The sequence below is a fragment of the Hylaeus anthracinus genome, unplaced genomic scaffold (assembly GCF_026225885.1).
Source record: "Hylaeus anthracinus isolate JK02 unplaced genomic scaffold, UHH_iyHylAnth1.0_haploid 4, whole genome shotgun sequence".
Lineage (NCBI taxonomy): Eukaryota > Metazoa > Arthropoda > Insecta > Hymenoptera > Colletidae > Hylaeus > Hylaeus anthracinus.
In genome coordinates, this window is record NW_026535289.1 from 6105740 (window position 1) to 6125383 (window position 19644).

The following is a 19644-nucleotide window of genomic DNA, read 5'->3' on the forward strand; positions in this document are numbered from 1 at the left end:
AATATTAAAATACCCACAAAATACTCGAATCGCTAAACTCTAATCGCCCCGGTGCAGCAGTCTGGGGTCGACGTCCGCGCGCGATAAGGTTAATCTTTGATTTTTCGAATCCATCCGCGAACAGGGGAAGATCAGGCTGTTTACTGGCGCTGATGGAGGAACAATGCCCCCGGTCTGAGACGCGGAGAAATATCACCGAGGCGATGACAATGCGTCGACTCTTCTCTCCGCGTCGTGACTTCGAGCCATGGTCATCCCCTTCGACCGGAAGTTGCGCGCGGCGGAAGCCGCTAGGTTTAGGCGAACGCGCCAGCGTCGATTTCGTGGGACCTATCGCGACGATCTACACGGGTACGACCTTCGCGCGAAGCCTCTTTGAATGTACAAACAGATTCTTCGAAACCGTGTTTAACTGTTCCGACGAGGCCTGACACGCGTGCATCGCTATGGAAGTGTTTCAAAGGCCACGTCCGCGGGTAACTTTTACTACCTCCGTACAAGGAACCAAAGGTGGGTTCTCAGGCTTGGCGGGGGCTAACACAAAGATCTAAATGTGGAAGTAAACATATTAAAATTTATCCGAATACTTCGAAATCTTTTATTTTTAAATCCCCAACTTGGAACGAATCGATGCTCTTGGATTTCCATAATAAAATCTATGAAACGTGGAAGTAAACATGCCAAAATTGATCCGAATGCTTCGAATCCTTTTATTTTCAAATCCCCAACTTGGAAATCCCCAATTGGTACTCTTGGATTTTCAGAATAAAATCTTAGAGACATGGTCACCATTGATAATGATGCCTCTACGAATACGATTTCTTCTAGTCACTGATTTAATTCAAAGCGATAATGTTCGATTCTAAACACGTTGAATGGTGCCTATCTGTTATATCAGCTCGATAAATTCGCGATAAGATAAAATCCGCTTCCCTCCGCTTCCCTCCGCTTCCCTCCAGACCCTCGCATATTTTATCGAAAGCTTCGCTAATTCGACTTTCAAAGCTTAAATAGGAAAAGAAAATGCGTATTTAACGACGATTTAATGAAACTCATTACTGGTAATCGCATCGGTATTTCATTCAACGATGATCGGCACGTAGCCATCCCCGAGCCCACGTTTGAAGAAAGCTCGTCGGGCATTTAACGCAAACAGCCTCGACGGCTCGGCCTGTAAATGGAATTAACGACGGTGGAATGATAAGTGACGTCGTGGCTGGATCTGATTCGATTAGGAAGTATATTTCGCCGAGAGACTCGTGGCGGGCTAACAGTGTCAACGAACTGCCCACGGACACCATCGTCGAAAGAATTCCCTTGTTAATCGTTTCCCTATTCGCTGACGATTAGGAACACCCGGTATACATTGCAATGCGTGTCACGCCTACGCCACGTCGCGACGGGCGTTTGTCAGACCGACAGAAATTACTTTCAATAATGCGAAACATAGTCGGCATGGCCGCGAGGCTCACAGAGATCCTGTAGTTGGCAAAGAAGCGGTGAGATATTTAATGGTGGAGCGATGTGGGTAGGGTGTCAAGAGGAGTGCTGAAAACACTACGTTTTAATTATCAGATCTTCATGGGGGAGCTCCGTACACGAATTAGGGGATGATTGCTTTCCAGTCTCTATTTTTCTTGAAGCCATCTTCAGAATCTACAGGGTGTCCTGTAACTGATGGTACAAGCGACGGTGATTCTACGTAAAAAATTAAATCGAAAATGAAGAATAAAATTGTTTCATACGACGCTTTATTGTCGAAAAGAATAAGTTTGAAAATTTATCGAGAATTTGATTCAGCTTCAGTTTGACGGATTTTTCTGTCTTACTGTTCCGCGTAGATTACTTCCGTACTTCCGGCAATGTTTACAAAGATTGTCAACATGATGACATCTCTTACATCGATTTTACTTGCATCTTATGCTTATGATCTACAATGAAATCCGTCGAGCTGAAAGCTGGTTCAAGTGCATGAGTACTCGACAAATTTTCAATCTAATTTTTTGCGACAATAAAGCGTCATATGAACAAATTTTATTCTACCTTTCCGATTCAATTTTTCACATAGAATTACCCCCTACTCGCTTGTGCCACCAGTTACGGGACATCCTGTATAAGCGTCACGATTGTATATATTATTTTCATTGTAATTTCTAATGAATGCAGCAATAATTTTCGTAAGTACCGAGGAGGACTCTTTAAAAAGGGTCAAAACGTGAGCAAATAAATAGCTCTCCCTCCCAGGAGAATGTTTAGGTTTTCTCGTCTCTCAGTCTCTCGAGTTATTTGTTGGAGAACGTCGCGATGAAGTTTCGAAAGGCCTCACGGTAGCCAACAGCACAGATAAAATTCATAACGAGCACCGACCGTTCGCATATACGCGGATGCCGCGCAAAACTGGTTATCCTTGCGTTTCTAAGCAGCTCTCCGATCGGTGGCAAGATAGGCAATAAGCAGGGGCCCAGTTCGCAGTCGAGAAGCGTAGCATCGATATTTAACCCCAGCGGACGACCTCAGAAATCGAGACCATCGTCAATTCCGTGACGCGTTACGTACCGGTTCGCAAGGCAACTCGTCCACGAAACCGAGCATCGTTTTTGTCAGCTGAATCGAGTTTGTTTCTAACAAAGGAAGCACTCAGTTTGTCCCCCTTCGATCCCAATCTATTTCTGCTGGATGGCAAATTACAGAGCCCCGCTGCTGTGCGTGAAATATTTGGCGTGATAACTTGATAGGAGATGTAAGTGCTCGAGGATGATAATTTTATGGGCTCTGGGAATAATTCTCTAATTATAGAGCGTGAAATATTCCGGTATTACGAATAAAGGATGAAGAGCTTTCTACACAGGCACATCAACAGACGTGCTCGCAATTAACAGAGAATGAAATGTGGTACAAACAATCTATAAACGTTAAATATAAGTATTAGGTGGACTAGAAAGTAATGTCGTTTTTGCCATCTTAAATACTTGTCATTTATCATTTATCAGCTCATTGATTTTTATGACATTGAAAATTTGCACACTAGGTGAGAATGAATGCTGCTGACAATGAGGGCGATTATATAATGAATTAAAGATAGAAATTTATTGGAAAATTTGAATTTAATGTAAAAGAAACGACATTAGTTTTCGGTCTACCTAATATTAAATTAAACATAAACATATGAGAATTATGATCAACTACCACAGAAATGTATTCTAAAATTCATAAGAATCTCAATTTAAAAAGACTGTCAAAGTGTTTTCAGAAGATGGTACAAAATTAAGTTGTTGATATACGGCCCTGAGGAACGTTGATCCTAACTGAGCAAATCCCCTATTACCGATGATCGAATTGTGCCCATCACTCTCGAATGCAGAGTGAAACTCGTTGCAATTCCGATCGTCGATGGAAAATATCGTGGTCGACGACAATAACAATTTGTCGTCCCGTTAGCAGCGGCGCGGCCTCGTCTAACTCGATTTCAAGTTTCTCGCGGAAGTTGGCAGCGTCGGAGGAGAGCCAGCCGGTTGCCGCGCGTCGCGGCGCGACGCGTCGTATTACGGTCTCTCTCCTCCAGGCGTGGTGCATCGGTTGGACTGCATCCAGCCGAGCGCAGCTGACAACAAGAACGGCAAGTGGAACTCCGGATATGTATAATGCACCGAAACGTGCTCATAGAAGACAGTGCGCAGCCCAAGTCTCCCATGTGCAACCTACTGTGTGATTCCCGCCAAATTCACGGACCAATGATTTATATGCTAATTTCAACTGGAACACGACTCCCCTCCCTTTGCCTTGAAAACTTTCACAGGTTCGAGAGATCTACCGAGCAATTTCGGGTAATTTCATGTACTTTGAAAGTACACGGAGAATTAATTTTTTCCGCTGTGTTTCATTTTCATATTTTGCCACTCGACGAGGCGTTATGGGATGCCTCGAGAATTTTAGAGTGGCGCTCTGATCAAATGTTTTGGGGAATGTTCGAGGGGGTCACATGTACTTGAGGTAATTATTAGGTAGGAAGGCTTGTGAGAATTAGATAAGATTGCTTGATATGTGTGCGATGTCACGTTTCTGTGAATATAGTCTACCTATTATAATCTTTTTCTTTGCTTCATTGTTAGAGTGGTCTCCTGTTGTTCATTTGTCTTCTTTTATTTAGTTTTTAGAAACTAAAGGAATCTCATTTTTTCTCCTCATCTCGACCGTCATTAAAAGCTACAAGATAATTGGCAAACAAACTAGATCGGTTGATCCACGTTTCGATACTCTAGTAATTTTCTTTTCGAGTTTTAAGTTTCATCTCTATGAGAGCGAACGGAGCAGCTAATCGCGCGACAGTAAAGACCATCCATTTTTAGACCCCAGGCTGAATCCTACGGAAGACACTGAAGTATATAATCTCGAACAAAGTCGAAAACCCAAAGAGTTAGTCATCGGGGGCACATTTGCCTCGCACGTTTCCACCATCGTCTGCATGTCGCGAATTTTAGCGAGAAAGATCCAAAGGGGATCGTAGTGCAATGCACTCTCCTAATTTATGCATGATATCTTAATCGCGAATCTCGTGTCACTCGTGCCTTGCAAACCCTGTATCATTTTAGTTCTCAGTATCCCTCAGGATACTTCCTAGACTTTGCTTTATCGCCTGTACTACTTCTACGATCCTTCAAAGCAATTATCTTTTTTAAGGATTGGTCAAAATAATACGAACATGTTTTTTTAATATGAATATACCGTGATAATTTTTCACTGAAAACTACTCAAAACTTGCATAAATCTACTCTAAAATAGCTATACCAAAGCTAATCGACCCAGCTCCGTTTTAACAAGTGCAGTGCACTTTACAGGTGTTTACGCTATTTTACCCATTCCCTGTTTATTTTCTCAATATCCATGCACTTCATATTTTATCTTTCCCAGCCACTGTACCGTTACAACACTTGGAATCAGAATTTCCATCAACCTCGATGACCTCCCAGCAAATCAGTGTTACTTTCTAAGCGATACATAAAAATACCTAAAATCATCGTCTCCTGTTTTTTTTTTTCTTTGTTCAATGTCATCCGTTACAGTGGGTTAGTCGCGAAGGTTACTGTTTCTCATTCACCTGATCGTTGGAGAAGACACACTTGACGTTAATCCAGCGGTGCGCCTTGACGGTGCAGTTGCACCCGTCCATCGCGCATATCCCAGGCGGTGCACTCTCGACGTTACCAAGCAGAAATACTAGACACCACATGAACACCGACCATAAGATCGCACTATCACACTTAGGCCCGTCCAGGCCGCGGAACACTTTCCTCCTGCTCATCTTGCGATACTCCGGCATCCTCGGGACAAAGGGTCGCGTTGTTCGTCGGCCGCGATCGATCGCCTTCGATTTCCTCCCCGTAGAGATCCTCACATCATTCGTGAATCATCTACAGTGGATCGTTGGGTCTGCGGTACGTGACCCACGCTCCCATCCGTTCTTCTTCGAACTGGGTCACATCCAGAGATGGGCGACGAATAAAAACTGTGCGCAGCGGTCTACTCAGAAGGTTCTGGTATCCGAGCGAAGCATATTTGGATCCTATCGTTCGGATTGCGGCCTTGATTAAACAAACAAAGCATCCGAAGGTGTTCGTGTCGCGAAATTTTGATTCGGGTAGGAATTTTGTCCAGATCTAGCTAGATCGTAGGAGACATTCCTCTCAGCGTTTGGAGCAGTGCTCCAGTACCTACGAAGTGTCCCGAGATTTCGAAGTTATCGATCCTTTCGCCGCGATCCTTTGAAATTGGGCTCGTGTTCGCGTCAAGGTATCCTGGAGACAGCGATCGGAGACTGTCGCAAAACTGCACGAGAGCTTGTTGCCCGCCGCTCGCAAGACCAAACACGCGCGCGGACGGCTGGTTTTCGAAGAGGTGGGGCGACTAGAGGCCAGCTGACGCGATCATGACGGAGGTTGCTTTCAAACTGTGGTCGGTGGCATGCACGATCGGTGTCTCCTCCCCACCAAGAACCGTGTTCCTTGCCTTGCTTCGCTTCTCGCGTGTGCACTCCCTCTTCGGGGCTTTTAAAAGATAAAAGACAGCGCGAAGCCCCGGAGGGGCGAACTCTTCGACAACACCGGTTCGACAGGGTTCTGTTCTGTTCTGTACGCGACAGTGGGAAGGGCCTAACCTCGGAGGGCGACGGCACCGGTTTTCGAGCAGGTCGCGCAGGGTCGGCGCACTTTCTGCCCTCCAAGGTCCGACCTTGACCAAGTTACGAGCCAACAACAGCTCCCGTCCATCGCGAAACGCGGATCGTCGTGACCAACGTTTACGTAACGCGTGTTTGTGTGCGGTTTTGGCGACGCAGGTCGTGCGAGAACACCTGTGCGTACCCCTCCGAGTACAACTGACACAGGTTTGTATAGTTTCCTCGTTCTTCCTTCCTGGCAAGGGATTTCTGCGGTTTGGTTAACGCTCTAATTGGGACCATTGTGGAATGATAAACAAACGGTGTCATTCGGAGCAGCTGCGTGAATCAATTTTTTAACCCTTTGCACATTTGTTAAACGCAAGTCTAACAAATTTTGTTAGTTACTCCACTGCAAACATAAAGGATTTATGGTATCAACGCTTCAAGTAAGCTGTAAGAATTTATAATCAAGTCTAATGATACCAAAAAGGACACGTTTCCAAAGTGAGACTGTTTTATGTAATCGATTTCTGTTCGCACATTTTACAACGAGATGCCGCAGAGTGCAAAGTGTTAACTCAAATTTTGAAGCCACTTAATTTATTGGTCTTCTAAGTTTTCAATGTAGGAGTAAATAATTTACTCCTAAACTACATGTTTGTTCAGTGAAAAACCAAGAAAGAGTACATTTTTCGAGTCACGAAGTCCCTTGTAAACACCTGATAACGCATTCCCAGCGCGCATTTTAATGTCTCCAAAAAAATTAACAGGGAGAACAGTAACAACTGGGACGCTGTGGCAGAGTATCTTCTTTTATAGCCAGTTAGTAGAAGACATGAAACCCAATGCGGAACTCGGACCGTAAAAAAGAGACCGCCCAGCCTCGCAAGCGTCTCTTCATAGTCACGTCGCTTTTCATGGTAGACGGGCGTTTCCCTAAAGCGCTATACCCTCGTAGCTCTTCGCTTTATGAGCAGAAGCCTGGCCATTTAATTTCCCATGAGAAATTGCCCGTGTCCGTGCAACTCGAAGCCCGCCGGCATCCCCGTCCTGTCTGCGTCACACATGCGAAACGTCCATTCATTGATAACGTTCTTCTCAAACCAGGAAGCACCTGACGCCAGCTGAACTGGCCATTTCCGAAATGACCACGTGCTGACCATACGTCACATAGAGGCCGACCTTAAAGCCGCCCTTTCCCTATTCCCAACGAAACGCTCGTTCCCGATACCCTCGGTTCGTCCGGCGTTCGATTTCGTTTCGCATTCCATCCTGTCGATCCTCTTTCGCGATCCTCTCGAGTTACTCGAGTGATCGATAAAACGACACCCACGTCAAGGGCAATCCGTGGTCCCCGTGTTAAAGAATACCCATCGGACGCTTACGACGGATGGAATTATCTCGATATCGCCTTTCCTAACGCTGGCATAGCGTGAGAAGTATGTCAGATTGTTTTAGTCGACAGGAATAGGAAGCTCTCGGTTATTAAATTACACGCTTGAAAACAGTACGCGATTTGTAACTCTATAGGTCACTAGTACTCATTGTGACTACTAAAGAAGCCTCGGAAATTTTGTAATTTTATGTTTCTACGTTCATCCTCAATATAAGTGGGAAAAAATGCCCATGGAGTTGTGCCCTATAAAGGGTTAAATCTATCGATGCCTCCCCCCATCTTTACACTATAAAAGTTCATAACTCCACAGGTACTCTAGGAACATCTACCATAAATCCTGTTGATCTTTTCTTCGGCGAAAGCCGAGTTTCTCGAACAATCGCGAACCGTGTGATATTACTTCGGATGGATTTCGTTTCCCCTCGCGTCGCGTATGGATGAAATATACATCGGGCCCCGTTCGATACCGGTTTGGTCGGCCGTCTCTTAGAAAGCAACCGGGTCCGCGAGCCACGAAGAAGTCGTTCCATGCTGGAACGAGATGCTCTCGTCTGACGCGAAATCGGCGAAGGCATGATCGCGTGTACGGTATAGGTAGCGAACGCTTTGCTGTCGAGCTGCGGGGAACGAAATTGCGATGTGATTGCACCTTATTAGGGATGAGTCCGACGATGACTCGCTAGGGGAAGCAGCGATTGTCTGGCTGGCAGAGGAGCATCGTCCTCTGCTCGTGATCTACCCAGACGAGATCCGCGGAACGTAGCACCAATTAGGGGCATTGCGGCTCGGAACTCGTTCCAACAAGTCGACTACCTGCGACGATCCTGGCCTCGTTCGGAACCACTTTTTGACCTGCAACAATATCCGTGATTTTTTTTTTAGTGTCGCCAACTTTGGCACTGGTTGGTCGTTAACTTGAACGACACTCCGGACTAAAATATTTTTAAGGGTTTAGTGTACGATAAAGAAATTGAAGAGTATTGATTTTGGTGGTTTTGAAGTTCTGGCTTAGCGGTTATGATTATACATTATGTGTTAATGGGTGTCAGGTGTAGAGCTATCATTCTATATAATTATAAATAAGCTTACAGTATGTACAAATTACTGTTTATAATGGGATTAAATTTAATCTTGGAATAATCAATTAACAAAAACTAAGAGATCTACTACTAAACTGTTCCGGCACTTCTCGTAAAAGAATATCAAAGCTGCCACAGCTATGTGGAAATCGATTTCCCCGTATTCCGCCCAACGGTGGGTAAATTACTTCATCAACGATTCCGGAATGCAACAAATATTGTGCAACGATTGGGAAATATCGTTGCGCTTTCAGGTCCCTGATAAAAGCAGCTATATTGGTGATGAAACGTCGAGAAAGATATGCCGCGTACATTTTTCGAAAATAATCCTCAACGAAAGTCACGATAATTACGAAACATTCTTTACTGTTTTCAGTTGTCATTCGAACGAACGACTCTTCCTAAGAGATTTCGTCTCCTGCACTGTCGGCACGAGCGGAGGTCGCTTGGCAAGATGGTTGCAACCGGACAGCTTCGTGGATCCATCGAAATGCGAGGCACTTTATTCCAAGGACAAAATGAAATGTGGATGGCCTGCGATAGTTACCATACTCACCAGAGACCAGTACGGGGACGTCGTTCACGTGCCCAATTTAAAGGTATGATAGTTGAAGCCGAGCTTCATAACTTTAGAAACATTAGGAGTGCTTAGAAGTGCAATCGCTGAACCTTGCTCTTTCACCTTGCTTTCAGAAAATCAAATATATTTTACACTCTATTTTTTTTTTTTATGTAGTGAGAGAAGTAAAAAATATAAATATGAAATCGATGAAAAATTACGCAGTTTGAACTGAACGAACAACTAATTAATATTTCGCAGGTCGAGGTGAAGGCAGTCCCCATAGACAAGAAGGACTTGGCAGATTCCGAACAAGGAAGAAGGATTCGACGAGTGTCTCAGCCCGATCCGATGACCTTCGGTGGTCATCCTCAACCTTCGTTGGACGTGCCGTACGAGGTCACGATCAACAATAAGACGTGCTTCTATGCAATTACTATCATGAAGGCTTATCAGAACTACTCGTTCGAGGAGTTAAGGTTTATGTCACCGGCTATAAAGCGATCAAGCGAGAGTATGTTGGTGAGACCTAACGGCGATGGAAGCTACAGCGCGACCTGGACTCCGTCGTCCGTGGGATGGTATTCGCTTATGATCACGGTGGACGGTTACAATATGGACGATGTGAGTAGTCGACCTTCATCATGTTTCGAACAGAGATGGGCTGAAGTTTATATTAAAAATGGAAACACCTCATACTGATATATTTTCTCATAATCGATCTATTTGCTATGAATTACAGCATTCTATAATCAAAGCACTAATTTTTGCTTAACAAATAGGGGATGAGGTGTTTATTTTTGTTTCATTATTTGAAAGAATTTCTAAAGAATTGATCGTTATTTTCTATCGACACTCCTTGTTTTTCCCCCTAGAATTACAAAGTTGAAGTGAAGGAGCCACCACAGGGCATGCAGCCACCTACGCAGAATATCGTGAAGAAGCCGCAGCATCAACCTAACAGACTCAGGAAATTCATGGCGAAGAATAGCGCGGGCTTGAGGATCAGAGCCCATCCTTCCCTTCAGAGCGAGCAAATTGGCTTCGTTTCAGTTAATGATACTATAGCCTTCATAGACGAGGTAATCTTGTTTCCATCGTATAGGTCTAATTCTTGCTGTCGGCAAGAGTCTAGTTTATCAAGTTTTTACGTGAAGATTATCGCTCTTGAACTGGTATTTTATATAATCGAAAGTACAGATTCCTGATCTGTTCTACACAGCAATATTGAGATTCTTGGACTAATTTTTCTTTCGTTTTGTTTACATTTGTGTCTCTGCATGCCCAAAAATTTCATTTGAATAGATTCACAACGACGATGGCGTTTGGTTGCGATTGAACGCGGAAACGATCAAGCAGTATTGCAGTAGCAGCCACCTGGAGGCCTGGTGCCTGCAGTACAATCAACACCTGGGAAAGACCTTGCTTCTCCCAGTCGAGGAGCCCAAGTCCATCCTGGATCAAGTCATCAAGGAAACCATTCTGCGCAAGCGGCCCGAAGTGGTCGAGGAGTACGTACATCGACGTTTTGTTCGTGGTAGTTGTAAGAAGAGTCTACTCTCTCGTTTCAGTAAAAGGAAAACGGTCACCTTTGACTCCGGTAGAAGCATGGTCGTCGTGAAATGCGGTGCATCGGGTCACAATATCAGAAGCAGACCCAATCTGAAGGCAGCGCCTGTGGGAATGCTAGCTCATGGCAACACGGTGACCGTTCAGGACTACGTAAGTCTCGACTCTTCCGTTCCACTGTTTTTCTTTTCCCTTTCTCTTTTACTTGGGAATGTAAGATACATGTACACCTTTACATAACATCAATTTAAATTTTATTCTATCACTGCTATTTGACTTTTTCCTAGAATCTTAAGGACCTACCAAATTTTATGTACATTAACTTCTTTGAGTCTTTAACAAATTCTATCCTGGTTATGAAACAATTATGAAAATCTTTTTACTTTATACACTACATATTTACAATTTTTATGTTCGCACTAAGGAAACAAATTTGCGATGATCAGCTTCGGAATTTTATTATTTTCATCGGTACTCGGTATTAGAAACGTAATTAACGTTTCGTAATTAGAAACGTAGTTAACGTATGTTAACTTTGCTATTCTAATAGGGAAAGAAGATTTACGCAGGATTCTGTACAATTGTTACAGTTTGTAAACAGCGAAGGTACTTGGGTGCGCATCGACGACGACTCGATGGCCAAGTACTGCTTCGACAGAGGCCGCGTGGCGGAAGGCGAAGCTTGGTCCCTCGCCATCAACAAACACGGCGTGGCTTACATGAAGATCGAGCACGATCTCGAGAACGATCCGATGGAGAAGAAACCAGTGATAGCAGATCCGTCCGTTTCACCTAGTCATAAAGGTTTCGATTTCTCCGTGCCTTCCGCGAGCCACGAGGGATTCAATTTCTCCACGCAGAATTACACGCCGGGAACCGCAGAGTCTGGAGAGGGCAGCAATACGAATCCATTTATTTTTGGCTCGTACGTTCAGCAAGATTCGCCAGGTACGAGTCTTAAAAAAATATCAGACGTAGGAAAAAATTCTGTGGCTTTCAGTTTCGCGGAGAGCGTCCGCTTTAAATTTCAAATTAAATGCGAACCCGAGACAAACTTTCCGCGAAGCGAGAAACTTTTCCCGATGATTTGCTTCAGAGGAATAAAATTCCCAAGGAAGGTAAATGAATCTGTTAGACGTCTGCCTTCCTTTGATCACTGGAAAACGGACAAAAATGATTTGGATAAACTCCGACCAACTATTGTAATAATTTCAAGTGGGAGACGATGAAGAATTTTTCATCGACTAGGAACGATTTAATTTCTTTAAAGCACCAGAACTTCTAGGTATACATCGGCATTTAAATACTCACCAATCCCATAAACCTGTTTATTTATTGGATTGGTGGGGTATTTAAATTAAATATTTTTAATTATTTATTTTTTATTTAATATTCGTTTAATTATACATGTTTAAGATTGATTATCTATATTTATTTACGAATTTAAATTATATGTCACACATATTTGATACAATTGTTTAAGGTACATAATATGTCTGATTTCATGAATGAATATATAATACATTTATAGGTAATATATATAAGTATATAGGTATAAATCGGTATTTAAATACACATCATCCGATAAACCTGATAAATTTTATAATAAAGCGAGTCGCGTTTGACGATATATCTTACACCTCAGGAAGCGATAGATTCGCGCTGGAGAAGATCGACGTTTCGCCAAAGTTCTCGAAGCCCCATTCCAAGGAAAGAGTGGCAAAGGAAAGGGAGCGTGAAGGCGGCGGTGGGAAATTCAGCGTTTTGCAGAAGTGGCTGAGAGGCGACGACAAGTGTCACGGAGAGAAGAGAAGTTCTCCTGGCAGGTGAACAAAAGGAATGAACGTAGCGATACGTGCAGTTAGATTAGTTTCGTCATATAGTTTTGGAATGTGCAGGGATTTTTCCGAGTTCGTCGGGGTATCTGTGAAGGAGCTGGTGAAGGCGATGGGCGAGAGCAGGGCGAATGGCAACGGAGCCACGCCGCCCGAGACGCCGAGAAGGCTGTCGAGAAGCTCTTCGCCGAAGAATCCCCAAGGTGGGTCACCAAGATTTCACAGCCCGTCCTCTAGCCCGGTTCAGATACCTGGTACGTATACGCCGCCGTGCAAACAATTAAAACGAATCGCAGCCGTACTCGACGGATCTCTTTATATTCCTCTAACGGTCTCATTGTTAATCTCATACATTCATGTGTGTGTCTTACTCCACACTTTCGGCACCGTAACTGGTCTGAGGAGGGAATCATTTCAGAAGCTGAGAGACCCGATACTGACACTTGTAAGACTGTTTAGCGTCCCACAGACGTTTTCTCTACTCTGTGGAATGGATATTTAGAGTATACCACTAAGTCTCGCCATAAGTTTCACACCTCTCTGATTTATCTATTATAGTTGAACGAATGATCCTAGACTATAAATATTTAAAACAGACTATTTATTGGACTAGTTATAACAAAATAGTGATGTTGGTCTTAGCTGGGTCCAGTCGGCAGCCAGTTGGTTCTGGTAATTGCCTCTTCCCTCCTGCTGCTCATGCACCAGGTACTCGATCCTTTCCTACTGAACATAATCCTCAGTCTGTACAGTCGAGAAATAGTCAATAGTGTTTATGTTGTTGATAAACTCGCATTACACACGCCGCATTACACTGACCACTGTTCAACAACGAATGCAATGGCACAGTAGATTTATCTTCTTCGAAGACCGAACTGCATGCGGACAAAAGTACTTGAAAACTGTACAAAGTATAAGCCGATTGATGCACGCACAAAACTCACCGTTGTTCACCGTTCAACCCTTTACGAATTATAGATTCGAAATAGTGCATATGACTATATATTAGCGTATTAATGAAACGTTCACACACGACATCTGAATTCTACAACTGATCAAAAATTACCAGGTGGGAGAAGCTTGATAGGAGGGGGAGATAGTATAAGTAGCAGCCCTGTGCTCTGTGGCTCCCCCCGAAGTGTCGGCCTCTCCCCGTTAGGTAAGAATAACAACACACAATTAAGAACTCTCCGAACTCTACACTGACATCAAGATCGCTACATCGGTCATTCTTTTCAAAAATCATAATCGCATAGCACTTTGTTCGACGGTGAACTCATTCGATCGTCACTTCAAAGTCACCCATTCGTTCACGATAAAGTCGCACGTACTTATATTGCACGAAATTAACACTTTATGCGAGAGAATGTTACGTGAAACGTTACTATCTTTTTTTTATATCAGTGTCCACTGTCTTTGAGACGCAAGGTGAGATAGCAATACTCTTGCGACAGTAAAGCAGAGGACATTTAGTCGTAAGCTTTGCATCGAGTGTAACAATTATCAACGAGTTCTCCGCTTTTCTTTTTCAAGTCTCCGGTGGTATGCTGGACAGCACCACGTCGCAACGACGGGGATCAACGCAGAGCGATACAAGTGCCTTGGTCAGTAGTCTAACGAGGGATCCTTCTCAGTCTCCCAGCGCTGTTAGCACAACTGCCAACACCCGCGACCTTTCTCCGAGTCCGAGTTGTAGTTCATTACACATGAGGTCCGAGGGTAGCATAGCCAGTCCACCGGATACCCCGAAGAAAGATAGCGGAGTAAGTTATCGACTGGCCCTCTTTAGGGCAAAGTTGATCGTAGAATAAAAAGACACAGTAAAAATGTTAACCCTTTGTACTCGGAGCTATTTCGTTATAGAATATGCAAACAGGAATCATGTCGTATCACATAATGTAACTTATAAAACGTGTAATTTACTGTAATGACACTCGAGCTTATATGAATCTTTAGACATCGAGGGACATATCTATGTCAAAAGTCAAAATTTGATAATATTCTAATGTGTGATACTGTGTGTATCTTTTAAGTTGCAATTTTAGGCTTCCTTGTTTATCTTCACAAATTGCATCATGTCATACAAAATATGTTCTCACATCTTGCCTGGACTTACGATGTCCCTAGAAGAAGCATCCGAATGCAAAGGGTTAAAATCGAAACTAAATTTACAATGTTCTTCCAAGGATTCTCAAGGTAGTCCACGGAAAGTCTCCCAGGCGCAGACCCAGACGAGTCCCGAGAGCGCGACGACAGCCATGAAGGGTCACTTCAGCATCGGTTCCGTTGGTCCCAAGGAGGAGCGTCATTCGCCAAAGCTGAGTAGAAGGGATCACACGAAGATAGTGAAGACCAGGGCGAAACGCGCGATGTCTCCAGCCAGCTCGCACCAAAGTACGAATGCGAGTCGAACGTTGAACTTGAGCAAGGAGAAGGCGAAGGAAGCCATCAGTCCGTCTGTGGCGGAGTGTCTGAGAGCCGTGTTCGCGGCGTTCCTTTGGCACGAAGGGATCGTCCACGACGCGATGGCCTGCGCGAGTTTTCTCAAGTTTCACCCGAGTTTGCCGAAACAGGGCGCCCTGGTTGTGACGAGGCAAGCAGTGGTGCAGCCCAACGACAAGCAAACGCAAGAGCAAAAGGCCAGGCAGCGACACTCCGTCGAGGTAACCAACGCTGGGAACTATTTGCACATTCAGCCCAGTACGTTGGAAACCCTAACGCGGTCTGCTGCGAACGCGAATGCGAACAGGAGCAGGAAGAAGCAGGAGATCACCATCAAGGAAGAGGTTCAAGCGAACGGCAAACTCGGTTCTCTTCCAGAATTTCAAACAGTAGCGGTCCTGCCACCCGCCTTGAAGAGCTTGGTGTTCCTGTGGGAGGAGCTCAGCACTAATTGTCTCCAAGCCATCGAGCAACAATCGGTTCTGCCGAGTCCTATATCGCAGATACAAACGATGAAGCTGAGTAGTAAACGACCGGTACCAGAGAAACGGCCTCGAGAGGACAAGCTGAAAGATCGCGAGAAGAAAGGCAGCAGGAAGAAGAAAGAATGGAAACCAGTTGGAAGGGGAAACGGGGCCGAAGTGTTGGGTAGCATAGAACGCGAAACTATATGTGAACTGTGCGGTCTGATGTTTCCTCATCCGGTGACTTATCACATGAAGATGATGCATCCCGGTTGCGGGTGGCACGCGGGCGGGAAAGGTTACAACAGCGGCGGGAATTATTGCATCGGTTGGGCGGGGAACTGTGGGGACGGTGGCGTGGGTGGTAGTTCGTGGTACCTAATCTGTGATACGTGTCGCGATAAGTATCTGAGAGCTCGAAAGCTGAAGCTCATGAAGAAATTTTTGACGGGAATATCGAAAAGGAAAAACGGCTCTGGGAAGATCCTGTCGCCGATCGCTAGTCCTAATGGGAACGAAACGCACATTGTCATGAAGAACAATGCTATGTTCCTCTTAGACCTGGCTAGTGCATCTGGCTTGAACATTCCGAAACAACAAAGACGATCTTCGCAAACGTTAACATCGGTAGCTGAGAATTACAGTCCCCCAGAGGCAGCTGGACCGTTTCCACCTACTGGTCCTTTTCAGTGTTTGCAAGCATTGGGAGTGCATCATTCGCAAAGTCACGATGAAAGGTACTACGAAGAGGCGTTAAGGCGTCAAAATGGACAGCAGAACGCTTACGAGGGGAATAGTGGCATGTTTAACACTACCAACGGCCGGGTAAGAGAACGACACCCTTTACGCGATTTCCAACCGGTAACTGTATCGTTTTCACAGCCGGTGTCGGAATATCCCATGAGCGACAGCGACAGCGAAAGTGGTAAAGGTCGTGGCATGTTTCATCGATCTGTATCGATGTCTACCGGCGCTCCCTGGATCAGAAATTCTAACGATGGTAGAGTTGTTATGATGCGTAAAAGAAATAACAGTAGTAGCGAAATGAACAATGGTATCTATATAACTGCAGATTCATTTTCGTTCGTGAATTACATTTTCAAAACTATGAGAATACGTTTTCGGTTGCAGATGCCGGTTCGTCCCTTCTGTGTTACCCTTCCGCGGCGCTTCAGAAATTGGTACCGTCAATGGACCAATCCGCGATCGTATCCACGAGTCAAGCCGAAGTAACGAATAACGACAGAATAGAGATACTCATGAGGCCCGTGATGTTGTTTGTCCTACAACAACATAACTTGCAACATTTACAACTTGCCATGAAGCAATCGCTCCGTCGCGCTGCCTGTCGAGTTTACGCGATGCAGGCGTTAAACTGGCTGCTCAGGAGTGTTACTCAACCGATATGTCTGCATGACTTGCTTTGGTGGTTCGTTGCTTCTTTGACACCAGCTGTGTCACCCGAGCCTATAGACGCGAATGACGAGGACAACCGAATTGAGAAGAAAGATGATCACGTAAGCGCACGTTAATATAGAAAATTAGTGCTTATTATTAAAACATTGTTGACCGTTCACGAATAAACTCGTATCTGCACTTGTAATATCTATTTCAATTTATGAAACCTAGGGTGACATAACAAAATTTTATAGTTATGTCAGTTATATATACATGTGTAGTTATGTAGACTATTTCGTTTCAATTCATTGTGTTGGTAAAATATAAATAAAGTTTATTAGAGTTTATGTGGATTATTTCAATTTCAGTAATAGCCGGTGACACGAAGTCGCTTCTGTGTAGAATAGCCGGTCAACAATGTGTTGATAAAGAATTATTAATCTTTTAGGACATGGTTGGTGTATGCGAGCATCCTCTCAGCGACCTAGTAATCGCAGGCGAATCTGTTAATCCTCTGCCAACAGTATTTCATACTTTGTTACAAACCATTGCTGATCTGATGCTTCTGCCACCACTTGGTAAGCATCTCGTACTATCTATAACCAATGTTCACCGAGTAATATCGTCAATTTTATGCCTAAATTTTAGGATCGCCACTACAGGAAGCTGCTATCCGATGCTGGGGCATTAAATTCACCCCTGCGGATCATATGTTTCTCCACAGAAGTCACGTGTTTAGTAACATCAGTAAAATACTCTCAAGATCCGAAGAAGAAGAGGATGTCACTATGAGTATGCACGAAAGCCATCAGTCGACCCATTCTCAGCAAGTAACTAGTTCCGTGGAGGTTTTGAAAGACTTGACGTGTGGCGTTGAAATCAAAGCCTCGAGTAGGCAGGCTATGATTGGTAGTTTGACTGACAACTCGACGGAAACTTTCTGGGAATCTGGTGACGAGGACCGCAATAAGATTAAAACGATTACCATCAGCTGTGGCCATCGTTCCCTTCCTCGAATGATATATATTCATATTGATAACTGTCGCGATTTAACGGTAAGTATTACTTTGCAATTTAATTGTTGCTCCGCTACAATTTTGTTTTTATCGTGTTCGTTTTGTAGCACAAGGTGTCCAGTGTCACATTTCAAGCAGGCAGTAACGTAGATGAAATGGTCAAACTAAGAACCGTGGAGATTGAAAGCCGATCAGCTGGTTGGATCAACTGTCCGGTTATTGGTAATTTCGGAACATACTGTTAATTACACTGTTAATTCTATTTGAATACTGACGCTAGCTTTTCTGTAGATCCGCGTCATGTTGTCGTGGGTCTCGAATTAAAGAGCCCGGACAATTCTTTACGAGTGCGGCAAATAAGAATTTTAGGCGAGGTCGAGGGGGAAGCCTTAAAAGTCGGAAAACAATTGAGCGCTCAAAGGATTCAACAGAGAAATTGCGAAGCAGAAACATTGAAAGTGTTCCGTTTGATCACTTCTCAAGTAAGTTAACTACATTTATATATTTGTACAACTCTAGGCATATTTATAATTTATTTTCACGTATCAGGTATTCGGCAAACTTATACAAGGAGAGCAACCCCAACAGCAAGTGGAATCTGCGGAAGGAGTTAACGAAGACTTGGAGGATAGCAACGATCTTCGAGAGCATATGGTTGGAATTTTGTTCAGCAGAAATAACCTAACGCATCTACAAAAGCAAGTTTGCACGCATATCGTGCAAGCTATTCGGAAAGAAACTATTCGCCTATGGGAAGAGTGGGAAACACTTCTATGCTCGCCAACGCCTGCTAATAGTTTGCTGAGCGATAACAGCGATTTACCAAAAGCAGCTGATACCTATTGCTTCGAAATGCTATCCATGGTTCTTGCTTTAAGCGGTAGTTCGGTTGGACAGTACTATCTATCGCATCAATATGGATTACTGAAAGACTTATTGAGTCTGTTACATACTGGTTCAGCTAGAGTGCAGCGTCAAGTATGTACTTTATTTTTCGTTATTTCAACCTTCCAACATATTAAGTACTATTTTGTTTTTATTTGTTCAGGTAACGGCTCTTTTGAAAAGAATTTTACCCGAAATCAAGCCAGAAACATTGGCCAATGTCATCAATGTTGATCGATTACCGCCCACAGACTTTAGCATTGTTTCGGCTGCGAATAATGGGTTCACGCATAGCACAGACTTTGATCAACACGCTCCAGGGATTCTCGATGTTTTCTTAAGTTGCATTGCGAAAGCATTAACGGTACAAGTTAAAGTAAAAGGTAAAGAAAACGGAAAGGCTCTACAAACTGCTGCATTAGCAACGAGCATACATCCAAAGAGTTACGTTGGGTCAAGATGGTGGTTAAGAGGATGCATGACTCGAAAGTTAGCTGAAGTGATAATTCAACTTCTGAAGGACATGGCGTCCGTAAGTGTTGTTTAAATTTAATTTACAACGTTCGACTGATTATTCATTGCTGATATTTTTATTCTAGGGTAAATTATCAGACGCGTGGGCATCCGTAACCAAAGCAGCCATTGCTGAAAACATTTTAAATCTCACCAGACTAGACGAGAAAAGTCGCGATCCCACGGAATGCCTTCGAACTCCAACATTATGGTTGGCTCTATCCTCCTTGTGCGTTTTGGACTCGGATCACGTCGAAAGATTATCTTCTGGACAATGGAGTGGGACTGAGGGACAACCACCACCACCTCGAGTAAGATTAATGAATTGCTTTCA

The 19644-nt window shown here is 44.0% G+C and overlaps 2 protein-coding genes across 5 annotated transcripts in view; one reads left to right on the forward strand and one right to left on the reverse strand.

The window, feature by feature from the left end:
- Nucleotides 1-19644, forward strand: part of LOC128895046 (E3 ubiquitin-protein ligase MYCBP2) — a 278943-nt gene that overhangs the window by 256786 nt on the left and 2513 nt on the right. The window contains exons 30-49 of one of the 3 annotated variants that reach the window (XM_054157263.1): nt 9006-9228; nt 9450-9812; nt 10064-10270; nt 10494-10699; nt 10760-10910; nt 11348-11705; nt 12403-12583; nt 12656-12846; nt 13662-13751; nt 14126-14355; nt 14779-16323; nt 16381-16552; nt 16630-17015; nt 17345-17474; nt 17545-17951; nt 18020-18134; nt 18204-18394; nt 18462-18890; nt 18961-19329; nt 19397-19621. In XM_054157263.1, the coding sequence (XP_054013238.1) occupies nt 9006-9228; nt 9450-9812; nt 10064-10270; nt 10494-10699; nt 10760-10910; nt 11348-11705; nt 12403-12583; nt 12656-12846; nt 13662-13751; nt 14126-14355; nt 14779-16323; nt 16381-16552; nt 16630-17015; nt 17345-17474; nt 17545-17951; nt 18020-18134; nt 18204-18394; nt 18462-18890; nt 18961-19329; nt 19397-19621 (6169 nt within the window). Of the gene's footprint in view, nt 1-9005; nt 9229-9449; nt 9813-10063; nt 10271-10493; nt 10700-10759; nt 10911-11347; nt 11706-12402; nt 12584-12640; nt 12847-13661; nt 13752-14125; nt 14356-14778; nt 16324-16380; nt 16553-16629; nt 17016-17344; nt 17475-17544; nt 17952-18019; nt 18135-18203; nt 18395-18461; nt 18891-18960; nt 19330-19396; nt 19622-19644 lie in introns of all 3 variants that reach the window. The other 2 variants (XM_054157264.1, XM_054157265.1) reach the window with 2 other exon arrangements.
- The window catches only part of LOC128895051 (uncharacterized), a 48589-nt gene that overhangs the window by 25867 nt on the left and 3078 nt on the right, over nt 1-19644 (reverse strand). Inside the window, exon 1 of one of the 2 annotated variants that reach the window (XM_054157273.1) lies at nt 5096-7324. The exons of the other annotated variant lie outside the window; for it this stretch is intronic. Coding sequence (XP_054013248.1) covers nt 5096-5317 — 222 coding nt within the window. The 5' untranslated portion in view covers nt 5318-7324. Of the gene's footprint in view, nt 1-5095; nt 7325-19644 lie in introns of those variants that run through there. 2 annotated transcript variants of the gene reach the window in all.